This window comes from Brienomyrus brachyistius, chromosome 16, assembly GCF_023856365.1.
Source record: "Brienomyrus brachyistius isolate T26 chromosome 16, BBRACH_0.4, whole genome shotgun sequence".
In the NCBI taxonomy this organism is placed as follows: domain Eukaryota; kingdom Metazoa; phylum Chordata; class Actinopteri; order Osteoglossiformes; family Mormyridae; genus Brienomyrus; species Brienomyrus brachyistius.
This window is the reverse complement of record NC_064548.1, coordinates 11,631,196-11,657,740: the sequence shown is the minus strand read 5'-3', so window position 1 is coordinate 11,657,740 and position 26,545 is coordinate 11,631,196. Positions and strand designations below refer to the sequence as shown.

At 46.0% G+C, this 26,545-nt stretch overlaps 1 protein-coding gene across 1 annotated transcript; it reads left to right on the top strand.

Annotated features, from left to right (window-relative positions):
* Positions 1-26,545, top strand: cwc22 (CWC22 spliceosome associated protein homolog). Its single transcript, XM_048979528.1, has 21 exons — positions 1-130; positions 2,203-2,305; positions 8,657-8,820; positions 9,051-9,106; positions 9,254-9,382; positions 9,672-9,965; positions 11,246-11,374; positions 11,455-11,623; positions 11,707-11,760; positions 11,915-12,050; positions 12,138-12,344; positions 13,002-13,064; positions 13,448-13,552; positions 14,450-14,534; positions 17,149-17,209; positions 21,533-21,610; positions 21,906-22,058; positions 22,309-22,436; positions 22,543-22,644; positions 22,740-22,930; positions 24,847-26,545. The coding sequence occupies exons 1-21, from the start codon at positions 68-70 to the stop codon at positions 25,347-25,349; spliced, it is 2,973 nt and encodes a 990-aa protein (XP_048835485.1). The 5' UTR covers positions 1-67; the 3' UTR covers positions 25,350-26,545.

Here is a 26,545-nt window from a genome sequence, read left to right as displayed (position 1 = left end):
CAAAACAGGCGTTTCGTATATTAGGGGTCCTACGGGTATCCGTAGATTTTGTTAGGGAACAGGAAACATGGCGGCCGAATCGAACGAGGTTGGAATCGACACGGGGTTGAATCTCACTTCCAAAGAGGAGGTATATTATATTTTATTTACCCCGAATTTTGAAACGATATATTTGTTTCAGATAATCATTTTAGCACGTCATCTGTAACATCGTTTACGTGTTACAAATATGTTTGCGCGTATCGATGGCCAACGGCCTTACTGGTACAAAGAGTTCGCTTTACTATTCTTAGCATCTTTCACATGGCCTTCGTGTCGCCGCGTAAATATATTAATTGCAACAAATTATCTGAGTATTACTGGAATATTTACAGATTTAAAAATATATTCGAAATCCTCCGCTACCGGCGAGTTAACAAACTTAATTACACTAAATATCAAGTATTTCAGTACGTGGACGTCGTCGAGTTTTTATAACCCCGTGTTTTTGAGTTTTTAAATTTCTACCTGGACATTTATCGTAGACGGGTTTCTCGTATAATTTCCTAAAACGTGAAGAGCAAACGAATGATACGGCATCTACATTTCCGTTTAATTTAATGTGTGTATTAAGGTTTTCTCCTGTTTACGGATTGTCAGCTGCGTATCGCGCACAAATGACGGAATTAAGGCCTTTTCAACAAGTGTCACATCTTGGCATCAGAATAACAGGACACTGGATGCATTAGTTATAACACATATTAACTCAGCAACTTTAACAGTTTCAATGTGTGGTTCATTCCTCCTTTATTTAAAATTTCGGGTAAGGATGTGTTGGGTAATTAGGTTAATGTATCTATCATTCACTGTTCTAAAGCGTTACAAAACGAAAGGACTGTCGCGGAGTGATGACGCCATAAAAATTCTTGCAATGGATTTGCGCTTTTGAATCATTTTTAATTGGAAATGTTTCTGTGTTTTGCCAGCTTTTTGATTAATGAGGATGCATTTGTGAATAATAGTATATTGAAAAAAGGAACTAATTAAATAATCGCGTTAAAATGACTGAAAAATGCCTTTACTTTGCTTTAAAACCAGGGAGGGGTTAGTGTGTGTTTGAGTGTGGGTGTGGGTTTGAGGCAGATATTGGTTACAGATTATCTCTCGGGACCAAAAAAAAAAAAAAAAACATTGTCAATTTCCAGTGGCTTTGAGGCTTGGAAGTGCTCAGTCCACAGCCTGGGTAGCTTTAAATCTGGGATCAGGAGTCCTTTAGAGCCTGCTCCCCAGGGGTATCTAATTTCTGCAAAGGACAGCATACCACTGACTTCCATGCTGAGCCTCATCCATCTCCACTTGGTAGAAATGTGATCTAGTGGGCCTCATGCTTCTAACACACGCAAGAAATGTGTGTTCGCTTTGGGCCAGATTAGCTGATGCAATGAATCCTGGTTTGATTCATATATGACTTAAGGTAAAAGTGAAAGAAGCGCTGTTTTCTAAAACCATGGTACCTTAGTCATGATCTGTGTAATGATCATACATCCATTCACCTTCCAGCGCCTTATTCTAGCAAGGCTCTCAGGTTAATGCTGCAGTTTTTTAAATTATTATTTTCTTGGTGCGTTTTTTCTTGATGTCATTGTATCGCTGCGGAGCAGTTTCTTTTAAATGTAACTATTTCATGATTCATGTTTCTAGGATAAATCATCCAGCATGAAAATACTTTAAGTGAGCACAGTGATCTGCCACTTGGTATGCCACGGCTCATTGACTAGGGCCGGTGTCCCTAGTTATTCTTTCTTGATGACCAAATTCCATCAGTAACAAATCCAAGGTCCATTGGAGGGAGGGTGGGGTTCTCTGAGGATAAAGTTTGCTGATTGGAGGGGTCCCCTGATGATCATGTGTTACGGATTCAATTATACTTCGGTCTACATGTGGACAAGTCTACTGCTTGGTGATCACTGGACATGGGGACCATTTAAGGGCTCTCACCTCTACCATAGCAGGGTGTGGGGTCAGGTCCCTCGAGGGACCCTGTTCTCATGCCCTGTCTTAGGAACCCAAATTGCTCTATCCAGACATACAGATGCATAAATGTTTACAGACCGAAAGCAGAAAGCAGCGGGAGAAGTATGTTACCTGAATAATAAATGTGTGCAGTGAGCTGGCGATGGGGTGTTTTAATTCTCCCCTGTGTCTCCCCCCCCCACCCCACAGTCGCCTGGTTCTGACGCCAGCGTCCGGAACCTGCCCCGGAGGAGTCGCAGCAGAAGCAGCTCTGAGGAGAGACAGGGTGATGGTGGCGCGGGCAAGCAGAGCGGTGAGTTGGCCCCTGCAGCTGGTCCCCCAGGCTGGGCTCTCATCCCCTGGCGATGAATTCCGGGTTCCATGCTGCTCCTTTCATTCTCCTTTGTACCATAGTCCCTCTCCATTCCTTCCCATCCCTGCCGTGCTGCCTAAATCATAATGAAGTCTGAAATCACTTAAGGGAATTGCCTTACTGCAGCTTGTATATATGTATATTTTAAAGTGTGTGTGTGTGTGTGTGTGTGTGTGTGTGTGTGTGTGTGTGTGTGTGTGTGTGTGTGTGTATATATATTATCTCAGTTCCTTATTGGCTCTCCTGAGGACCCTTATACTTGACCTCTTTGAAACGCTCTGCAGCCAGATATGAATTTAAACTTTAAGATTGTAATGAAGAGCGCTATTATTTATTTTACTAGTTTTCCATTTTTGAAAACGGCCCAAGTTTAATTTGTTAAATTGTCTGACGTGCAGGTTGGCTGCCGTAGTTCTGACCGAGAAATCTGATTGGACAAGAGGTGCACTATGAGTGTGGTTGTCAGAGTACAACCGCATTCGGACATCTCATATCAACTGTATCACTCCGCTTTACAGGTGTATCTAAAAACCCTTACATATGCCTCATTTCCACTAACATGGAGCTGGTGCTGGGCTGCTTCTTGCTCGGTGTGTTTTGAGAACCTGCTCGCATTTCCACTGGTTTCAGAAATGGACTTAGGCAGATGTGAGGGTAAACTAAATGTTCATACACATTCAATTTTTTTGGATTTATTTTGTTTTCAATTTTAAGTTTTTATAAGCTGGCTAACCGGGAAAAAAAGTTCAGCGTATGACTCGTGCTCTGTCTCTACTGCCTGTATCCAGTTTTGTCTCCTTAAAGGTTCCCCGTCTGTGTGTGAGTGAGTTTATTCATTATTCTCACTCATGTTACCTCTGTCCTTTTAAGGTTTGCACAATAAAAGTGTCTGCTAATAACTGAACTTTGCTTTCTGCTTCATGGTCTCTTTGCCACTCAGGCGCCGCAATATTTTTTTAGACCTGCAGCATGGTCTTGATTTACAATGCAAAGTTATTGTGCTAACAAGCTGCCTAGTTGTTTCACTGCTGGCACCGGCGATATTGGAGAAACTACCCCAGTTATAGATAGACTGAATTGTCCAGGTGTGCGAATGTTACTAGAACTATTTTTTTTTGCAGAGACCCATAAATGTTTAAATAAAATCTTATTGCCGTTACCTTATAAATGGTATTCAGTGAACTGTTGTATAAAAGCAATAACATACTCAGTCATGTGGTTATACTCCAGTATATAGCTGTGATTATCTTCGGTGTGATTTCCCTTTACACAGTTTATCAATAGTTACTAACGCACAGACATATTGGTAGACTCGGTAGCCTCTTCACAATCACTGAAAGGTCGCTGGGGTGAGGATTGGGAATAGGAAGTTGGGGTGGGGGGCGTGTTTTAGATCTGGGATGCTGGGTCATTGGGTCCAGAGAGACAGAATCTGGACTGTCTAGGTCCTTCTAGATCCGTCCCATTTAATATTTTGGCAGACGTCTTCACATGCTTTGGCTTGATATGACAAATATAAATTAGAATTTATATAAATTTTGTTTGATACAGTGTTTTATTTTAATTGGCTCTTTTGAAGAACTGTTTATCTACAAAGATTGCAATGGTTCTCCAGTCTAGCAAGCTTCCTCTGCATACTAAACCGGCCTCTTCAGTGACTTTAGCCAGGTTGAGCGACATACTCGCTCACATCAGCTGAGCATCTGCAGAGCATTAACCGCTTTGCATTTTTATTCTCAGGCCACTTAATGCGACAGAATTCTGCTGCAGGGGTGGTTCTGAAGTTGCATGCTGACATGCAGTCAACTGGATGTGATTGAGGAGGGAATCTGGGGTAGGAAACACACTGTCACTGACTAAGGCACGATCACACATTTCTTTAAAAATCATAAACTTAATTCATGGCAAATTATTTCTTATGTATTTCTTTTGGCATTACACTCATCTTAATTTTAATATATATTGTAGATTTGTAGATAACACAGTTTTATGTTAAGTTCCGACGTCAAGGTATAGACATTACAAAATGTGGTTTGGAACACTTGCAGAAACATTATGAAAGTACATAGTAAGCGATGGTGCCAGTTTGTTTTGATCCCAGATATCTGATCACCAAAGTCTTGGCTACATGAAGATGAGTAAATGGTGTAGTTGCAGCATTCAGTTGGATAAATAAATAAGAAACTCATGTCACTATTTTTGGTCTCCTTTCACTGAATATGTAGCAACTTTTATGTGTATGCATGAGCCATTCACACCTGGCCACACACCCCCCCCCCCCCCCCCCCCCCATTTTATGGCGGTGATGGGGATGTGTGTGGATCGCGTTTCACCGTTGCACTGTTCATCAAATTACTATGCGAATGCGATTTGAATATGCAGAAATGCGGCTATTTAGAATGTGAATGTGTGTATATAAACTGAAATAGACAAGAACAATACGCTGCATCGCCAATGATGCACTCGACCCCAGAGGGTTAAATAACAGAGGAGTCACTGGGAGTGGGAACCCATCACACAATTAGTTACATCGCCGGTGTGGCAGCGTTTTAGCTTTCCGGTAATCACAAACAAAAAGCAGAGACGAGAAACTGCCTGCAAACATTGTAAAAGACTGATAACATGCACAAATAGCATAATGAACATGCTTCAGCGTGTCCACCAGCACCACAGTGAGCTCAATTCACCACCTCCAGAGCGAAGATTATTAAATGGGCAAGCCACGCTAAAAAGCTGCACATGCAAGCCTTAGTTTATTTAGTAATGCTTTATATTAAGTGCACCTTCATAATGCATTCATAGGACATTCCTAAGGAGCATGCAGGTATACTTTAACATCTTTAATATATATTAATAACAAACATTACGTGATTATGCAGTTATGTTTATACACTGTACATTGTTATTAATGTTTATTACAGCTGTTAAGGGATGTTGGGATGTAAAGGTATATGTGCATGATGTTTATGAATGATTTCTAAATTCTTAATGAATACATTATGAAGGTGTACTGAATGTTTTATGAATGCAATATAAAAGCATTATGAAGGTGCGTTACTGTTTATTTGAAGATTTTTTTTATTTACTTTGATTTGGAATTTTTTTAAACAGTATTTTATTGATGTATTGATGAGTTATTTTATTTATGTTTTGCACAGTTTAGAGAGAGAAAGGAATATTTTTGAAAAAATTTTTCTGTAGCTCATTCTGTTAAAAAATCGTGAGAAAATCGTATCGTGACCTCAGAATCGAGAATTGTATCGAATTGTGACTTGAGTGTATCGTTACATCCCTAGTTAAGATGCTACCTGTGACCAGAAGGTCACCGGTTCAATTCCTGTGGTCAGCAGAGTGATTTTTATTGTTGTGTTCTTGAGTAAGACTCTTAACCCCCAGTTACTCCAAGTACTGACTGGCCCTGCATTCTCAAAATCTATGTTAGATTGTACTGCACCTGAAGCCCTCAGATTCCAACCCGTTCCACCGTTCCGACTGGATGTCTGTCTTGTATCAAAGGGACACTCTGTGGAGCTTTATAGTCCCATCACACTCAGGTGATTCAACCTCCAAAATTGCAGCGTAAGCTTGGTCAGATCCTTCGCTAGAGAGACCTCCTTGTCTTTCCTCCTGCTTGACTAATGTAACGTAACCACTGCCCTTCACTGCTTCCTCGTGGGTCAGCTGGTAAACTTGTCATCGCTGTGGGGGAACTCACTGTCCCGTAGCTCGCTTGGAGATTTTGCTGTGCTCCCTCGCCCTTCCCGCCACTGCTACTCTCATACAGATCTACTTTTAAAAGCCAGGAGTTTTTTTTTTTTTATTCCTGTCTTCCCTTTTCTTTTTCTGTGCTGGTTGTGTCATCGAGGCATAGGACTGGAATAATGTGACCTAAATAAAATGAACTGGGCGGAAGTAAACCTCGGCCTTTCATCTTTGTTACGTAACACTTATTCTGACAAGGAGATGCAGCAGCTTTGGTGACTTGCCGTTATAAAGAGGGTGTGTAAAATTTATCAGGATGAATGGCTTTCTTTATTCCACCTGAGGTGGAGATCATGTTTGTATCTGTAATTAAGACTAATTTACTACTATTTGATGTAACTTCAAGCATTTGAGGTGTCTCTCATTTTTTCTGAGCTATTTATATACCTGCTTGTCTATAGAGGGTCGTGGGGGGCCGACCCTCTGGGGGGAGTCTCCCCTGGAAGCTACGGTAGGGAATAACCCTGGATGGGCCAGCAACCCATCATGTGGCACCAAGGGTTGTACAAGGGGGAATAACCTCCAGAAACCTTCCATTCCATGAGACGTTAAGCTGGGGAAATTTGGAAACGTTCCATGGGAATTAATGGGAATATATGGGAAGTAACGGAAATTACACACTGCCCATTCACACACGTTTGTACCTACGGACAGTTTGGTAACTTCACTTAACCTTAGCATGTTTTTGGATGATGGGGGAGGGGATGGGAGGGGATACCGGAGTACTCAGAGGAAACCACACCATGACTAGAAACTCTGGTCTCCAGAGGCGTGAGGTAACCATACCAGGCACTGTGCCGCTTCACTGAATGTAAAACTATAAATAATTGATTGTTGTTATGGCTCATACACAGTATTCCCAGAAAGTCATGATCCACATAATCTATCATGTCTTAAGGTAATCTGGTTATGCAATAGGCCATTGCAGTGTTGTCCATTAATAAGTTATCCTATCATTCATAAAATCATTCTTATTTAGTCTGAAACTTTATTACCATCAGAACACTGTTCTAAGAGAATTTTTTAAAATTCTTTCTTTGCCGTCATGTCTCTGTAATTTGCTTGTGTTATGTGCATGTGTGTCATATCATTTGCTTGATATATCGCGCAAAATTCCATTCCTCTTATTCGAGCTTTGAAGAACCAGGTCAACGTTAAACAGCTTAGGGATAACATCCACTGTACGGTCACTCATCTTAGAACAGCTGCTGCAGTTTGGAGTCCATTTAGTGCTTAAAGTGTTTTCTCACAGCCGTCGCTTTAGGAGTCCTGCCCATTCTCAGCGTGGTGGGAAACATTGCACTGGCCCCACTGAAGGCCTAACTGCCTGTTCTTTTTCAGCGGGATTCCTGAATTAGCTGCGTAGGGGTGCCTCTGCAAAAACGTGTGCTTATTCTTTTCTGCTCCGGCCTTAACGTTTTTGTCGTGAATGTCTGAGCCAAGGCATAATGGCGTGAAACCAGCCTTCCTGGCCCCCTGTGCAATTTTGTGTGGGAAGTTGGGCATAAACGCTTCACATATTTCGTGCTTAATGTCCCTGCAAAGATTTCTTAAATCGTCTGTTTATTGGGACTGGCAGGGATTTGTATTTATGCCACATTGTCTGTTTTCCATGCAAAGCTGGTATTGCAAGTCGCTACCGGCAGTAGGTGGCCGGTGCTGCTGCAGCACAAAGATGGAGGTTTTGGGCCAGATCGCGGTGACCGTGACACCTTCTTGCACTTCTTGGTCCTGCAGGCGATGTGTGCCCTTGTAGTATTTCACATTCTCCCTCTAGGTCGAACAAATAATCAGTTTCCCTCATGTCTGTTGAGTACAAAAATCCTTCGGGGCACGACTGAAGACTGTGAAGGATGCTAGCAGGGGGTAGCTTTCTTGTGGCTTTACTCCTGCCGGTGACATTTATGTGGCAGTGCCCTTGCTGAGCACAGGCCTCTCGGTAGAGGAAAGCTGGGACGGAAAATGCTACTGCTGCTTATATTGGCTGGTGCTTTCTTTGTGGAACAAGGCCAACGAAACCATGAGTACCGGCTCTTCTTGGGGGGGTGTCTTTCAAACCAAGCTCCCACGGGGCGCTGTGAGCAGCCTCCTGACCCGGCGGAAGCCCTCAGCTTTGTGAGTGGCACTGAGTCGGGCCGAGCCTCCAGATGGTGACCCTCCGTAGACCGCAGTAGGCTCTCATTATTATTTCAGAGAGCCTTGCTACTGAGGATGGAGCCAACGGGGCTTTGTTTAGCATTGACCAAACCTGCCGTCACTCTGAATGTCAGCAAGGGTGGTGGTTTTTTCATCGGAGTTACCCCAACGTCTTTCCGTTCCCAGGCCTGTGTTATGATGTAGGCTGGGCATTTGTGTCGGGGCATGTATTGTGCGGCTTCCTTCAATGGAGTGGAGAATTTGGCGGAGTGGATCAGTTCAACTACGCAAATGAACACGATTCGTTTCTGAGTGCGGTCAATGGCGGCTCCCGGTGGGATTTGTCGTCTGAAAGACACCCTGAGCCGTTAACTGATGTGTTCTGCTGCTCAGGAGAGGAATCGGATGGGCAGAAAAGCCCGGGTGAAGCAAGACCGGACGATGAGGCCGACGCGGGGAGCAGCGGGGGGTCATCCGGGGACTCAGACGACAGCAGCAGCGAGGACAGTGACGCGGGTGGTCCTCGCAGGATGAAGAGCAGAGTGGCCCATATTCGGGTGAGTTTGCTCACCACGCTTTGATTGGCGACTTCCCTCTGATGGAGGTCGTATTGGCATTTGGGTCCATTTTAAAGATCTCCTGTTGGGTGTAGATATTGCTCAGTGGAGTTGCATCTCTTTGTGTTTGGGATGAATGACTCCGTCAGTCGACTTGTGAGTGCTGTCTTCTTATTGACTGCGTTCACATAGCGCCCTGGATCACGCTGACTTGTTTGTGTTCATTTCAGCGGAGCACCGATGATGGCAGCAAGAATAAACACAGGAGTTCGTCCCCAGAGGACAGGTGAGCTTGAATGCCTCCCCACAAACATGCGAGGATGTCCAAGATTCTGATTGTGTTGTTTTTAATGACAGCAAATTCCTAGAAACCTGTAACGTGTTCAAACACCTGTGCCGTCCTGGTGATCACGACTGTGCTGCGTCGTCTCAGGGATGATTCACGACGGTCTCGCTCGAGATCCCGATCCCGAACTCGCCGCAGCCAGGAAAGGGAACGATCCGAGGATCGGGAACGGCGATACCATAGGGGGCGCTATGCACTTGGAAGAAATAGTGACAGGTGAGATGAGCACAATATGAAGGAGACAAGCTTCTTTATCTGCTCGCTGATCCTGGTTACTGATGTAAGCTGCATGTCAGAATTTCAGATTTTTAAAAAGATATATATTTTCACAGTTTCCCTGTTTCAGTAAATAGTGAATCTTTTCTTTGAATTGCAAGTAGAACTTTACCTTTTCCAGTCTTACTGACCACTGTCATCTAATCAAATTGTAATGAAATGCTGACACTTTGGGAATGGATGAGGATGATGTATTTTGTTTAACTCCAACGTTCCTCACGTCGTGCAGAGAGCAGTATCCCAGCAGAGACCGTGACCGTGACCGGTATCGAGAGCGCGACCGGGAGCGCCGCTCCAGCAGGGAGCGGGACCGACGGGAACGATCCAGCCGTGATCGGGATGCTGAGCCCCGGAGGAGGGGCAGGTCTCTGTCCCCGGGCCAGGGTGAAGACCGCCCCGCAGAGGAACCCGCGGTGAAGAAGAAAAAGGAAGAGCTGGATCCTATTCTGACCCGGACGGGTGGGGCATACATTCCCCCCGCCCGTCTCCGCATGATGCAGGCCCAGATCACGGATAAGGCCAGGTGGGGGTGTCTTTCTACTACTGAAACACAGGGGTAGATCGGTAGCCCATCTGTTCAACCCCTGCTTAGAAAGACTTTAAATCATCCCCTGTGACTCTGACTAAATGAAGTAGTCTGAAAATGGATAGATGGGTGATTGCTTATGCAGTGCTTAACAAAAATAGCTAGGAGACATAAAGATGAAGCGCAATTACATGAAAATTGACGTCGCCCTTGAGTCAAGGTGTGTAACCTGAATCGCTCCAATAATACATCTCGCTGAGCGAATTGCTGAAATTTACTTTGAGTTGGACGGAGGCAGTGGCGAACGCTAAACCAATCCCAGTGGTAATGAGGGTCGTAGTAATAAATATGATGGCAAATGGCCTCTCTGAAGCACAGACACTATATCAGCTCGGTAGATTTAACCTGCGCTTACTTGGAAAAATGTCAAATTCAATGTAGGATTTTTTTTTTTTTTGGTGTCTATCCCAGAGTAAGATCTGTATTTGTAATATAAGAAGTGGGAGGAGCAGACATTCAGCAAAATACGAGCAGGCCGAACTCTGCAGGGAATATTGTGACTAATTGCCAGTCACTCCTATTATCATAACCAGAACATAGGTGATTGGCTTCTAGTATCTGCTGCTTTTGCCGTTGGCACACCAGCCCGCAGGGTCTGCAACACCGTTTACTGTCACCTTCTCCCCCAGTTGCCTCCGCCGGGGCCCCCCAGGGGCGGCACGTCGCGCGCCGTAATTGATGCCGGTAATTAGGTGGCGAATGCTCCTCGGAGATCCCGTGGAAGGGCAGCCAAGGGGATGAGATGGAGGGGTCTCCCAGCCACTCTCCCAGAGGCAACGGGGAGCCCAGTCCGCGCACACGCCTGCTGCGCCATCAGCAGAATTTAATCCCACCGTCGGATGGCTTGGGGTGGGGGTGGGGCCTGGCGCCTTTGTCCTTTCAGTGGGTTGGCTGCAAATCATGCCCTTTAAAAACGCTCCTACACTGAGCACCTATTAAAATATAGTGCGGATGTGAAGGAGGAAATTGAAGATTGTTGTTTTATTAACTGAGCATGCAAAAGTTTTTATGACAGCGGGTTTCAGAGGCGACGTCGACCTCATTATGGGTGGCTGTATTGATTTCTGAGGGAAGAAAATGCACTTTTCCCCTCTGAAAAATATCGCCCTCACTCCTTCTGCATTGTAATTAATTGGCCAGGCTGGTAATTAAAAGTCACATCTGGGGAATGTAACCCTCCCCCAAGACTTGGTGTAATATTCCTGTCTGTTTTATAGCCTCGCATACCAAAGAATGAGCTGGGAGGCGCTGAAGAAGTCCATCAATGGTCTCATCAACAAAGTCAACGTGTCCAATATCGGCAACATCATTCACGAGCTGCTGCAGGAGAACATTGTGAGGGGCAGGTAGGTGATCATAGACGGTCTCTTTGGCCATCGTGGTCTTCTTGCTGTCTGCGATGACACTGACCCTTTGTGTCCTGCAGGGGGCTTCTGGCCCGGTCCGTCTTGCAGGCTCAGGGTGCCTCTCCCATCTTCACACATGTGTATGCTGCTCTGGTGGCCATTATCAACTCCAAGTTCCCTCAGATCGGCGAGCTCATCCTGAAAAGGCTAATCCTTAACTTCCGAAAGGGCTATAGGAGAAACGACAAAGTACGTCTATGCGACCCGCACCCCGCTATGACCCCCCCCCCAGGTTCAGCTTGTAATGCTTACTTGTCTCCTCCTCTTCACAGCAACAATGTCTGACGGCATCCAAGTTTGTAGGTCATCTCATCAACCAGAATGTGGTAAGCCTTTTCTGTGCACGCTTAACTCGGTGTCCTGACGGCATGTATGTGTTATGAAACATGTGCGTCCCACGGGGACTGGCTGAAAGTTGCCGAATCATGCTATGACTGCATTCGCGGAGAGTGTTGATGGGAAGGTGGATTCTTTGTACAGGCCCACGAGGTTCTCTGTCTGGAGATGCTGACTCTGCTTCTGGAACGGCCCACGGACGACAGCGTGGAGGTGGCCATCAGCTTCCTGAAGGAGTGTGGCCTCAAGCTGACTGAGGTCTCCCCCAGGGGCATCAATGGTACGTGCCGAGTGCTGGGTTGCCACACCCTACAGCTACCCCCACCCCCACCGGACTAACGATGGCTTCCCCTCTCCCCACCTGCAGCAATTTTCGAACGCCTGCGTAACGTCCTGCACGAGTCGGAGATCGACAAGCGTGTCCAGTACATGATCGAGGTGATGTTCGCCATACGCAAGGACGGCTTCAAGGACCACCCCATCGTCTCGGATGGGCTCGACCTGGTGGAGGAGGAGGACCAGTTCACACACATGCTGCCCTTGGAGGATGAGTACAACCAGGAGGACGTACTGAGTAAGAATCTGGGCCTCAGCGGCCCTGGGGGGGGGGGGGCAATCAAAGTGATGTTGTTAGTGTGATGAATCTGAACATAACAGCGTCATATATTTCACTGTTGAATAAGCTGGTTTGTTTGTAATTCACATCTTAAGAGTTATCAGATTTCGGTTAATATCCATCCATCCGTCTTCTAACTGCACATCCTGAGAGGGATTACATAGGTGTGTGTGTGGGGGCGGGGAGGCTGTGGCTCACCCTGGATGAATGCCAGGCTGTCAAAGTAGTTAATATTGCTGTGTGTGATAATCGCCGCTGAGATAAATTACGGGACTGTAACCGGGGAAAAAAATAGTGCGACATAAAGAAAAACAAATTTACCGGGTGAATATATTAATGATGACATCCAGCCCGTGGTGTTTGCTTGTTCAGGGGAAAAAGCTTCCTGACTCCAGAGATAAATGGTTGTAATTGAAAATCTATATGGGAAAGCCTCGCGAGTGAAAGCAAAGCCATTATTGCATTAAGTTCTCTATGAATACTACCATCCTAATACATGCTGAATGCTTCTTTTATGGGCAATTGCCTCTGATTATGTCTCATTATGTCACGTTTAATTGCTGTGAAATATGTAATTGCTGTCGAACGTTGAGCGACAATGCCCCCATTTTGCAGATGTTTTCAAGATGGATCCCGACTTCCTTGCCAATGAAGAGAAGTACAAAACGATTAAAAAGGGTGAGGTGGTTGATCCATGTTGCTGTTTACGCTTATTTTTTATCTGGTACTTTACTGTCTTTTAATGTTGGTATTATTAGTGATTGTGCTAGGGGTCTGTTTCTTGAGGGGCAGAGTTTTGGCATGTTTGCCCGGCGCTGTTGGCTTAATGCGCTGAAGTAACTTTACAAGTAGCTGCTAAAAATCAATTTAAAAAAAATGCAAGTATCTATACAGAATATTCTCTTTAATTGCATGCCACTGGTTCATACCCAGAAGCAGATCGATCTGCAGAGTGTTTCTCTGTGAGCTGTTTGCCCCCCACAGCATGACGGGTTGACGCCGGTCCTCTTTTTGGGCCACCAGTCCGGCCTAACTCAAGACAATGTCCGTTCCTTCGACAGAGATTCTCGATGAGGGGAGCAGCGAGTCTGGGGACGACGCAGAAGGCAGTGATGATGATGAGGAAGAGGAGGAGGGGGAGGAAGAGGAGGAGGAAGGCGAAGATGGTATGGGTTGTGCTGTGTCAAATGCAGTATTGAACGTTGTCCCACACAACTGTGTTTCAACCGTATGGACAGTACCTGATTTCCTTTGGGTTCGGTTTGGGATCAGTTCGTTTTTTTATGGTGGAATCATGAAGTGCACTGTCGTCTCTCTTTGTTTTCTTTACAGTTTGACACCTTAAACATCTTTAGATTTAATACGCAACCCCTAGGGCTCGTAAAGTCAGTCATTACTGATACCCCGATTTCGTGCCTCATTTAGTAGAAATTAGCTCATGGATATCCGTCTGTTAGTTTGCGTATACCTACCGCCGCAGGCAACATAGCTGAATAATTTGACAGTTGTGCTGAAGTCAGAAAATAGACAATAGGCTTCACTGTGCATCTTGGGTGCCGCCTCTTAGGAGAGAGAGCACCAGGGGACACAGTTGGTGTTCCTCATACACACGTCCAGCAGAGATCATAAATCTGAATCCTGGCCCTCGGTGTCACAGGCTTGCACAGGATTTGCTTGGACCACAAATTTGGACATTTTTTACCTGCCGGTGCTCGAATTGTCCCGGTTTCAGCGAGCGTGGCTGTCAGGTGCTCTCCTGTTCCTGCACGTCCCGCTCATGCGTCGGAAGCCTCCCTGGTTTCCGAGGTCACGAGGTGTCCGCTCTCTTCCGGCTGCTGCGCGGTGAAGCTCTTTTCATCATGTGTGGCTGCCTTTCGTCTCGGCTCTGCCAGGTTGTCCAGGGAGCGGTTTCTGCTCTCCCCTCACGGGCAGGTCGGCGGTATAAAAATAAAACATCAAGGAAGAAGAAAGAAGTTGACCTGTAGTGGAGGAAAATGTGCTGCGTCTGAGCAGCAGCTTGGGTTCTGCCTCAGCGTTGCATATTGACTTCTTGCTCTTCTCAGACAAAGAGAAAGTCACCATCTTCGACAAGACTGAAGTCAACCTGGTGGCCTTTCGACGCACCATCTATCTTGCCATCCAGTCAAGGTCGGTATTTGTGGGCTTCGTGTTTTTGGTTTTGCCTTCGGGGAGATGGGAATGTATTTTTAAACAGTAACTCTAGAATTGGAGCATCTTGAATTTAAGACAAGTTGATGTGAGCCTCCGGGAAGGCTTGGATAAAAGCGGCCAATAAAACCCGCTGAAGGCTCTTAGGGGCCCGGATGGCCGAACTTGGGCACCTTCTGGAAGACGGTCAATCAAATCCACTGATTAATTGGTTTCTGGTCTCAAAACCCCAGTCAAATCAAGGGGAAAATCACACGTTACTTGGGGAGACTTGGGTGTGTTTGTAGCATTTTAGCGTGAGAGGCTAGGACGCCGCAGAAACTGTAGTCTTTTCTTTAGATGGACACGACACTTTTGAGGAGTACCGCTTCCCTCACAGGTGATCCCACGGGGTATTAGGAGAGCAGTCCTCTGTGTCGTGGTTGTGTCTGTGGCTATAGATGTTAAGAGGAAGGAGGTGAGATGTAGATGCGTGTGGGTGTGTCATACCATTTGCAGGGACAGGTCACCCTGTCCCCCATACCGTGGCCTGAAAAGCAGCATGAATGCATGCGGTTGGGTTCGCGTACCTCGTGATGGAGGCTGACTGGAGTGTGCGAACATGGCCACTGGGCTCCCAGAAGGTCACGCTGTGCCTTTCCTATAACTGTGGTGAGGAGTTCACCTTGGCTCCATCCAATTTTTCCCAGAATAAGGTTCCTGGAGAGTAGAGTAAAGTTGGGGTTGGGGTTTGTACCCCATTAGCTCTGTTTCTGTGGCACCTAGAGCCCCGAGGCCCAGGCGGGTTACTCTTTGGAGAGTCGCAGTACTGCTTGTATCTTCTTGGATTCAAGTAGGAAGTTGGTACTGACCTTGAGTAACTGCACTAATTCTGTCGGTTTGCTCGTTATGCCGTGATAGGGTCTGGTTCTTTACCACGCTGAATATTGATGCCAGTTTGAAGAACAGTGGTAATATATCTACAGGAGTCCATAAATATGCCAAAATGTGCCATTTCTGGAGTAGGTTTTGTGTAACGCTGACAGCAGAGAGCCGGATGACAATTCTCCTACCGGCTGCCTGATTTGTTGTTAAAATGTAAAGCAGCGAGGGCCCAGAATGACAGCGCACAGCATAACTGCCGTTAATTGAATGCATAAGAAGGCCTGAGGGAAGTTCCTGGAATGGTGTCGCACACACACACACACACACACACACACACACACACACGCGCGCGGTGTAAGACACACACATACTGGCATTCCTCTGCTGCGAGCTGCCGCCCAGGGAACATGTGGAGAAGCAGCTGGTGCAGAAGCAGATAGGAGTGGAAGCCTGACAAGTGACCCAGCAGGAGGCGATAGCGCTGCGCCGTCCCCGGCGGACTCGCAAGGCCGCCTCCCTGCTTATGGAGGGTACGCCCCTACTCCCACCCCCCCAGCCTAATGAAATTAACTGAACTTTTTTGTCGTTCGGTGCTTCTTGCAGAATCAGGCAAGCGTTGGAAAGTCATAAAGCTGGTGGGCTTGACGGTGCCAGTACTTATCCCTGCGGCAACATGGCTGTAGTTTTAAGGACGTGAAGGGGTCAGCTAAAGATCATGAGTTTGATTTCCAAAAGTAGTCATGCAAGAGCAGGTTATATGCCCTTATTTGCAAAACTGAAATAATCCCTGTAGCTACTAGACATAATTATTAATAGCGTGATCTAAGGCAGATTGATTGAGAGTAATCAGTTTATTCTTGAATTTGTTAGGACTCCTGCTCTTGTTAAATGTTTAAGGTGCTTCGAAAAAGGAGAAGGTTTCATTTTTGGTTGGTCCCTGTGCCAGCGTGCAGCCATTCTGGTGGATGCTTTAGAGTTTCACGCACCTGGAGACTAGCTGCGTATGTATTGGGTTTCTCTGCACTGGGCCACATGAAATATGACTGGGGTTTGGAGACCAGAAACCAGTTAGTCAGCAGTTTTGAGGATGTCAATGGATCTAATACAGTGCAATTCAGGAGATAAGGGTAGCCATCCGCTGTCTTTATTTTTATACATAGTGATTATTATATGACAATTCTGCTGGGATCTGGTGGGTATTAAGCTTTCCTGTGGTTAAGGATGACTTTCTAAAGGAAACCCTGCTTTGTTTGAAGCTGTTGAAGCACTGGTGAGGTTATTTGCTTGTTTTTTCTTCTCAAAACTGCAATGATGTGATAAGAGAGCTGTGTTCAGGCATCTCTGCATCCAAGATTTGTGTGTGCTTTTTTGTTGTGTATATGTGTAAAGTACGACTTGAGGGGCGTGATCTGCACTGTGTTCATTTTTATCCAAAGATTTCCCCCTTGGAAAAACAAGCTGATCTTTAAGTGTTTTTGCGATTATACAGCTATTAATGCATGAGAGGTGCTGGGTTATTTACACAGTGTTCTAAATTATCTAATTATTTGAAATATTAAAAATTTACTTAGTTCTTAATTTGGAAGTACTCTGTTGGTTTTAAGATGGTGTGAATCTGTGTAATGACCGCTAAGATTTAAACTAATCTTAATTTCTGATCGATTGTCTCCTGACTTGCAGTAAGCATTCAGCTGTCTTAAATAATGCTGTTCCTTTCTTTTGTCAACAGCTTGGACTTTGAAGAGTGTGCTCACAAGCTGATAAAGATGGACTTCCCTGAAAGTCAAACGGTGGGTTTGCTTCTAGAAAAGCCGTTGCCTGTTTTATATATAGCCTTTACTTAATTGCGGCTTAGAGCAGCCTATTCAGACCGATGTCTCTAAATGTCTCACTTTGTTCTGTCTTAAACGTGTGTGTCTTGAGTCGGCCTTTGCTCGTGTGTGTGAATGACATCCTTGGCAGTGCAGCCAACCTGCCAGCATAAACAGTCGTAACGAATGTCCCAACTGATGCTCCTAAGGAAAACGAGAGGCTGATGTCAAGGTCTTCGGAAGCCAATCTCCTAGCAGATCATGTACTTGCTGTGGTCTGCCCTACGTTGGCATATGGTCACATTGTGAGGATCACTATGATTAGCCATAAGTAAATTATGCTAAAATGTTTTTACTGTGGTCTACCTTATCCGCCATATTTGGTCTTTTCTTCTTGGGGGTATGAGCTAGGCCTGTACGATGTGTCATGGTAATACTGACATTGCATGTTATGCACATGTACTTGTCATATCGCAAGGACCACGATGATTGACCATCAATAAGTTATGATAAGACGTTTTTACTCTGTCAAGGGAAACAAAACCGATCATGTTTTGCAATTTTAGCAGTTCTTGTATGAGATTATGTAGAATGTGTTCTGTGTGCTTTTTAAAGATGCTTTATGAATGTTGTGATATTTATCGCAAAAAATCCAAACATAGCAACAAGATATTTTTTCCAGTAACCTTCAGCCCTAGTCTGAGTTCATGGTTAACCTGTCGGCCCGCCATTGCGTCATGTGACTGTACGGCGCCACGGGTACGCAGGGTTAGGCCTCCTGCCAGAGTGAAGTGGTAGTTTCCGGTAACCAGGGCTGTCTGTAACCTAGCACTAGTGCTGGCTGTCGTCGGAGGCTCACCAGATGTGATTGAACACAAGCCCTCTAGCACAAGGTCGCATGGAGGGAGTATAATGTGTCGTCTTTAATAGCTATCCCTCTATTCACCTGGTCCGTTCTTCTGCGCAATAAGGCGACAAAACCGGGCCGAGCTTTTAAAAGGTTTTAGATGTCTTTCCACATTCAGCCCTGTTCATGCATACACTGGATCTTATTTCACCTTAACCGTAGGCGCAGTTAATCCCACCCGGTGCTTCATCTTTCATCCATCTGCTTTTGCGGAAGCCAGCTCGGCTGCTTGGTCTTTGATTGTCTTTGCAGTGTCATTTCTGCCATTGACTGCACTCTCCTGCAGGGGGCACTGTCAAATGACCGCCTGTACCCCCCCCCCCCCCGGAAACAAAAATACCCAAAAATCTGATGTAGAGATGTTGTGTGACCACGGATAATGTGTCTCTTGCTTCCTGTAGTGTGCCAAAGCTTGACAACTTTTACTGTCACTACCCCCCAACCCCGATGACATCCTGGTAATGCCACTGCTCCCCACCCCATGAAACTGTTGGACCCGACTGTGTACTTCGTGATGCAGTTCGTCCTGTTTGCGATGGCTGCACTGTAACGCCAATCGATATTCCAGCCTTCTGCATATACCTCTGTCCCAGGCTTTCCCCAAATGGCCGATTTGCATTAATATTTCAGAACATTCCAATAGGAGAGCGAAACACTCAGCTTCTTAGCCCCCGGGCTCATAATGAGCAAGTATGGGGGAGATTCGGCCTCAGCCAGTGGGAGTTCGAGGTGAAATATTGCACAGGCTAATGCTACAAATGCTAAAATGCTCCCGGGCTGCGCTGCGGGTGAGGGCCTATCCTCGCTTGGTAGTAGGGGTGCGAGAGGCTATTGCTCTTGTCAGCCACAGCGGTGTGTGAATGATTTCACCCCACAGCTTTGAATCCCCACTCAGGGCACATCTGTTGCTCCTTACTACCTGTCAGTTCCCATCAATCTGATGAATAGAACGTGCGGTGCTCTTTTCCATGCAGCTTGCCACACCGATTGTGGAAAGTGCATTTCTTTGAAGTGGTACAACTGACACTGAAATAGAATTTTTTTTTTTTTTTTTTTTTTTGAACAAAAACAAAAGATGTTCAATAATACAAAAAACGGTGATCTTGTTTTTGAAAAGCAGATGAAGAAAAGCTGGGTTTTTGGGTAAGTTGTACAGTTTTGCATGAGAGGAGTCCATCAGATCAGCTCTGTTAGTTCAGTCTTGTGTGACGGTCATTGCTTACAGGTAGTTCATGTGTTAAGAGTCCCTGTGCAGTCATCTGGCCTGCCTGTTTTGAGAAGAACCTCACGTCCCCCTGTGAAAGAGGAGTCTCCAGAGTTTCCCCTCTGTCGCCCAGGTCCTTAGTCTCCACCTTGGGTCTGGATCACATTTGTAGGAACGGCCTGCAAAATGCCGGTGCCATCGGCACTTGCTGTCTTGTTGTCCCCCTGCTAGTGCCGGTATCAATTCCTAGCACCCGTGTTGCATTTAGCGCCTGACTCACACCCTGGCCGCACGTCTGGCTCTCAGCGACTCTCCAAACTCACAGAGGTGATTGTGCCGAACTTGGAGTAGATTGAGTTTACGAAGGAGTAATTGGCCTCCTCCCGTCTGCTCAGCCTTGCTGGAGGGTAATGGGATCGCATTATGCTTTGCGATCCGTTTTACAGGGCAGATGGTATGCCCTCTGTAAAACCCGCTCGGGCTGTGAGTTTGACATTACGCGATTCATATAGTCCGGTGGGGTTGATGCTGCTTTTTTCCTGGTGGCTATCAGGACAGAGCTTCCTTCCATGTCCCTCAGATAGGCGTGTGATTGCATCCTACTGTGGGGCCCAGGATGCGAGTTCTACCGGTATGGGTTCGCTGAGTGCCCCGACAGCGTGCCCTGGCAGAAATCCGAATGGAGCGCTCGTGCTGGAAGGGGAATTACAGCACCGGAAAGGCCGCCATTATACGGGTTTAAGGCCCAGTGCTCTGTTGTTCCAGCTGCAGTTGGGGAGCACAGATGGTGCAGTCAGCTGACCGGCGGTGTGTGTCACGAGGGCGGAGTGGTTTGCTCAGAAATTCACAGTGCTCACGAGGAGCTCCTCAGTTATTTCAGCCACTGATGAGGACTTTTGTGATGCCTCACGGCTGTTATAAGATGAAGCTCCTGTGTAACTGATGTTCTGGTGAAACAATACTCCCCCCCCCCCCCACTTCCCCCGATCCCGTTGCTCGTTTGTCAGTATCGGGGGTCTGTTTGCCGGGCTTTAAATTTCATCTCAAGAAGCTTGACAGCTGAACCCATGAGGGACGAAGTCTTCCTGGGGGTTGGTGACCTAAATTATATACGTACCTCCAGTCCTGTTTGCCCGCACTGTAAACTGGGGGGGGGGCTATGATTCACTGGAGCACTCCTGGCATGTAAATGCCTGACTATTGCCTCATTAACGGTGGGGGGAAGGATCCCCAGGAAGCGCCGTTAATGTGTTTAGTGTGTTTTAATTAAAACGTCCTTTTCTCTGCAGTCACTACGGGCAGTAATTGCCTCTAAGATAGTGGCCCTGTCTCATGGTCTCTTCCAGCGGGAGCCTGGAGAGCTCTGTTATCCCGACAGATGTTCCTTGAAGCTGATTTGCGAGTTTAAACGTTCCCATGTCTACAGAAAGTGGCCCACCTCCTCCGGAGTGTGAGCAAACTCCCAGGAGAGTAGGTAGCGCTGGTTTTTGGGGGCCCACTACAGTGCTGTTCGTGCTTATTGCAGGGGGGCTGATCATGGCCATTTGTCCTTGACTTGACACAGGAACATGTTACAAAGGCTTTGTGAGCCTTCCTCCTTGTGGTCAGTGGTGGCTTGATGGTTAGGGAAGCGCACTTGTAATTGAAAGATTGCAGGTTCGAATCCCCGGCCAGCAAGGCACCACTGAGGTACCTGGAGCAAGGTGGTATCCCCAAACACTGCACCCCGGGCGCTGCCCCCTGCTATGTCACATAGTCACATATGGGTTAAATTTTGCTGTTGCGCACTGTGTGCTGTGGTGTATTAGCAATGACCACTGATCTCTAAATTCTAATTCTGTACCCTGCAGCTACTTATACAGCATGGATGAAGGCGGGGAGGACTGATTTACAACCACTCAGTCCTCCAGGCTTTAACCTGAATTTATTCCTTATAATTATGAAGATATACCTTGATTGTCACAAATGCATCAACTTCACTTGCTCCTTTTCAGGCTAATGCATGGTATGTAACTGGGAGCGATTTATTGAGAATGAAAATTTAAAATAATGTGCTAATGCTTAAGGGAGAAAGAGCAAGACTGCTGTGTCAGGCCTTTAGCGTCTGACGGGAAAATCTTGCCGACTGTGGCTATACGTGGCCTCTCTGTGTTTAATGGAAGCGGACTCACGGTCCTTATTCATCCTGCAGAAGGAGTTATGCAACATGATCCTGGACTGCTGCGCCCAGCAGAGGACCTATGAGAAGTTCTTTGGGCTCCTGGCCGGGGTAAGTCTGGCTGAGTACCCCTGTGCAGAGAGCACGAAGGCAACGTTTCCTAATCCGGTCCTCAGGGACCCACACAGTCCACTTTTTTGCTCCTTGTCAGCTCCCAGTAGAGCTGTTAGGGAGCAAAAATGTGGACTGTCCCGCAGGGAGCTCGGAGGGAGCAAAAACGTGGACCGGCTGTGGGTCCCCGAGGACCGGATTGGGAAACACTGCACTAAGGAACAGGGAAAGATAAATGACTGCACTCGAAGGCCATGCTTCCTCTAATTCTGAATCCCTCCAACACAATTTTCAGCGTTTCTGCCTGCTGAAGAAGGAGTATATGGAGAGCTTCGAAGCCATATTCCAGGAGCAGTATGAGACAATTCATCGCCTTGAAACCAATAAGCTTCGAAACGTGGCCCGGATGTTTGCACACCTTCTATACACAGACTCCGTCCCCTGGAGTGTAAGTGCTGCTAACCATGTTTAGTCAAATAATCTTCTTACCAGCTATTATCTTTTCAGTATAAAATGCACCATCTGATAGTTTAATAACATTATTCCTGTCCTGACATGCTCTGAGTGTTATGGGAGTTAAAAATATCGAAATGTAATGGATCTTTTCTAACATGGTTCATTACTGCAATATTCTGAAATAAGTAGAGGAGCAGAAGTTATTGAGGAGCATGTTTACACGTCTGCTTTCTGCTTTGAAGGTGCTCGAGTGCATAAAAATCAGTGAAGACACCACAACTTCCTCAAGCCGAATCTTTGTCAAGATTTTGTTCCAGGAGCTCTGTGCCTACATGGGTCTTCCCAGACTCAACGAACGCCTCAAAGACATGTAAGTTTGCCAAGATTAAACGCTAAAGTATGGCCAGCGTTTTTGTCTTGCGTTTACCACTTATGGCAGCGTTAGAAGTTGGTCTGAGTGGATTTTGGTTTTGCAGGACGTTGCAACCATTCTTCGAAGGCCTGTTCCCTCGAGACAATCCCAGGAACACAAGATTTGCCATCAATTTCTTCACCTCCATCGGCCTGGGTGGTCTTACGTAAGTGTTACACAACCGTTTTTGCTTCGTCTACTCTTGGTGACTCATTGCTTCCTGGAGAAACCTCAAAACGACCTCCTCATGGCCTCCTGCAGGGACGAGCTCCGCGAGCACCTGAAGAACGCCCCCAAAATGATCATGACCCAGGCTCAGGAGGTGGAGTCGTCCGACTCGGACTCGTCCTCTTCCTCCTCGAACTCCTCCTCTTCGGGCAGCAGCAGCGACAGCAGCGACGACTCTAGCGACTCCTCGTCAGAGTCCTCGTCGGACAGCAGCAGCAGTTCAGGTGCCTTTGCTTAATGGCAAGAGTAAAACCCCTTTGCCCTGCAGGGGCACAATCATTATTTATCAGTTCCTTCCCAGCCAAACTCCCATTTTCCCCATACACCAAAGCATACAGAAGGATGCACATTTTCACTGCAAGGGATTTATAAGTTACTTGACCTTGTTTGGCACTACACACTCCCAATATTCTTCGGAATTTCATGCTACCTGTTTGTTTTCACAGATTTTTTTGGACTGTGTTGGGGTTTTTCTGCTGACACTTGTATTAGAAATTCCTAGCTCAGACCTTATCTGTTGACCTGTTTCAACCATCTAAACAATTATTTCAGCCTTCCTTCGCTGAGCAAGGCTATCATCAATCTGGATTTATGTTCCGCTTGCTGGGTTCTGCGCTTGGACTCGCACCTTGCGCATGACCTTGTTTTTTCGGACTGGCTTCCTCCTCGAACACAGTTTTTCTCCATAGCATTTATCACACATGCTTTGAGATTCCTGCTCTTTTAGAAGCTCACATTGAGAGCTCGCCAGTACGTGGTACCTCACAGGTAGCGTGCCGCCTTTCTTCGCAAGTATTCTGTTCTCTGCTCAAACCCATTATTTCCCCCAAAGGAATATCCTCGCTGTCATGTAAATTCCGGATTATGCACTCACGGTCGTCTGTGGCCAAATGTTGCATTATTTCCCAGGGTTAACTTGCCTGCACAGATAGGCTTTGGTTTCTGATGATGAACAAATGGCCACATTTCGAAATGAAGTACATTAGAAAGATTAAAAACCTGACCTTTAGGCACTGGCGTAAGCCGGTGCCTGACCCCCACCTCAGCGTTGTCCCTCCCAGTTCCGGGGTAGCTGGTTTTTCCTGCCTGACAGAGGGGCACTTCTGCATGTTTGATGGGAGAGCAGGAGATGGATGACTTGATTGTCTCAGCCAGTGTGCTTGTCAGAGTAGTGTAGCTTTTCTTTAAAAAGATTTTAAAAAATTTACTACAAAACAGATCAGATTAGATTAGATATCGACTTTGTCCTTGTCTGAGTATTTGTACTTCATGCAAAAAAATGTAGTTTGATGATTTGTGCCTCACACTTATATCATTTTGGGGGGTGGCTCAGCTTAGGATGTTGTACTAGTGACCAGAAGGTTGCTGGTTCAGATCCCCGGGTTGGCAGAGTGATTTCAGCATTGGACCAATGAGCAAGGCCCTTAACCCCCAAAGTATGTGATTTAAAAGAAACCCCCCAGGGTTGCAGGTTTGAATTCCTCCCCCCGATATGTAGAGCTGGCATGTTCCTCTTGTTACATTGGTTTCCTCCCTTCATCCAAAATCATGCAGGGAGGTGAATTAGTGCCCATAGTGCATGAGGGTGTGTGGGTGTATGCCTTCCAATGGGCCCGGCTCCCATCCAGGTTTTCCCTCTTCCTTGTACCCAGAGCTTCCTGGAATAAGCTGCCATTTCCCTGTCTTACTTAGATGTTTGGAAAATGGATGGATGGATGATTTATGGTATATAACTGTCTCCATATCATGCTGGTTCAACAAGAACAACAGGAGATACTTTTGAAGTGCTCAGTCTGACAGGGCAGTAGTGTCTTTGCTATAATTTGTCCAGTAGCATTGAACTCAAAATGCCTTATAAGTTTTGAGCCAGCAGTGAGTTGGATATGCGTGAACGTCATGCGGCTCTTATTTTGATAATGAAAATTATTGAACATTTTCACGGGTGGGGAGGTTGGTTCATTACTGCAATATTCAGTTGCAACCTGCCAACACCCTGCATCCCACACCGGGTCTGAGCCGCAATAAAAAGATGTGCAGCGTCAGTCATTTTTTTTTTATGATTCCTGATAAACCTGCTTTTCACGCTGTGATAGGTGTGCAGGGATTCTGGGCCTGAAATTCAGTGTTGATTTTTGTCCAGATTCAGATGCAAGGCGCAAGAAGAAGGTCCAGAAGAAGAAGGACAAGCACCACAGGCACCCTCCGCTGGAGGAGAGGCCCATCGAGCGGCACCAGAACCGCCCTCGAGACGGATGCAGCGAGGATCAGCACCGTGGCTCTCGCCACCATGGGCGTGACCGGGACGAGGCCCCACCACTGCACCAGCGGGAGCGGAGTGACCTCTCTCGCCGGCCGGACCTGGGCGACGAGGACAAGCGGCGAGAGAGGGACGCCGTGAGAGACGGCTCCCGGGCTGAGCGGCGTGCAGAGACACGCCGGAGCCGGGAGAAGGAGCCAGAGAGTCGATCCGGCAGGCAACGGTCAAAGTCTCGAGACAGGAGCCGGAAGGAGACCGACTCCAGGGACTCGTACAGGAACGGACTGGAGAGGTCGGGCAAGGAAAACCGGCATTCTGACAGACAGCGCGAGTCCAGGAGAAATGATGACCACAGCAGGGACTCCTCTCCCAGGAGGCGAAGATAGATAGTTTAAATTAAATTCCGAGGTGAGGAAAACAAGTAATCACTGTCTGGCATTTTGTAAACAGTCTCTATATCGCCAACTGCTGGGCTAGTGCATCCTGGTATTATTTGATACAAAAGGCCTTTTCTTTTTTAAAAAAAAAAATAAAAAAAAACTTCGCACATCACCTCAAGCCAATTTTTGGTTAAGTCTCACGAAATTTGAAAAGGAAACGTTTATTTTGTGTGTAAAAGGGTAATTTGTGTTTTGTACTAGGAGGGTTCTGACTGGCATACCTATAACGTGACACACATCTTGTTATGAATTGTGGGAAGGGAAAAAGGTTGTTTTTTTTAATACCTATGATGATTCCAGTTTTGTGAAATTACTCCTCAGCTTTCCCAGAATGTATGTTGTTCTGTTTGGACACCCTGAAACGCTGCTACGTTACAGTATGGCTTCCGCTGTTTGTTTGCCAATTCACAAATTATATTTGTTTAACAACGGTGGGGAACTGACACTCTGATCATGCAGTTGGAGACCTTACACGAAAGTCTTGAGGATAAAGTGATTTGTGCTCAGAAAAAAAACAAAAATGGGTCCAGTGTTGAAAATTATGTTTTAAAATTCTTCATTAGCCCCAGCTAATGCCCAGTTTCTATTCAGTGTTTTTCACGGTTACAGATGGTGAAGCTTTCAGCCAGGTGATGGGGTAGGACTGCAATTGGAATTGAATTACTTAGCTTGATGTCTCTGAAAAAGCAGCGTTATTGATTTTTAATGCTTCTCAGCTTTACATGGTTACTTTTGTACAAGTATTTCAGGTACTTGATTTTATGTAACTAAATTTATCACAGAAAAAGGGGTTTAAATATAAAAGCTGTTCAACAGGCTGTTCTTCCAGTTGGGTCATAATTTGTTGGTGTTAAATGAACGAGGGGGATACAGTTGGAGTACTGTACTAGACAGATTACCCTTCAATCACCTGATTCTCACTGGCTTTTTTCTTCTTTTTCATCTCACAACTGGTTAAATTGTAATGTCTTGCTGTAAAATATTATATTGCTTTTTTTTTTGCTCTAGCATCTGTCTCAAGACATCGTGAGAGATCATAGTTTTATATTAACCTGGGTTCATTCAGTGAATTTCTTTGTTACATGTTCACTATTATGTGTGTCATTCTTTCAAGCTTCAAATAAAGATAATGTGTCTTTCAA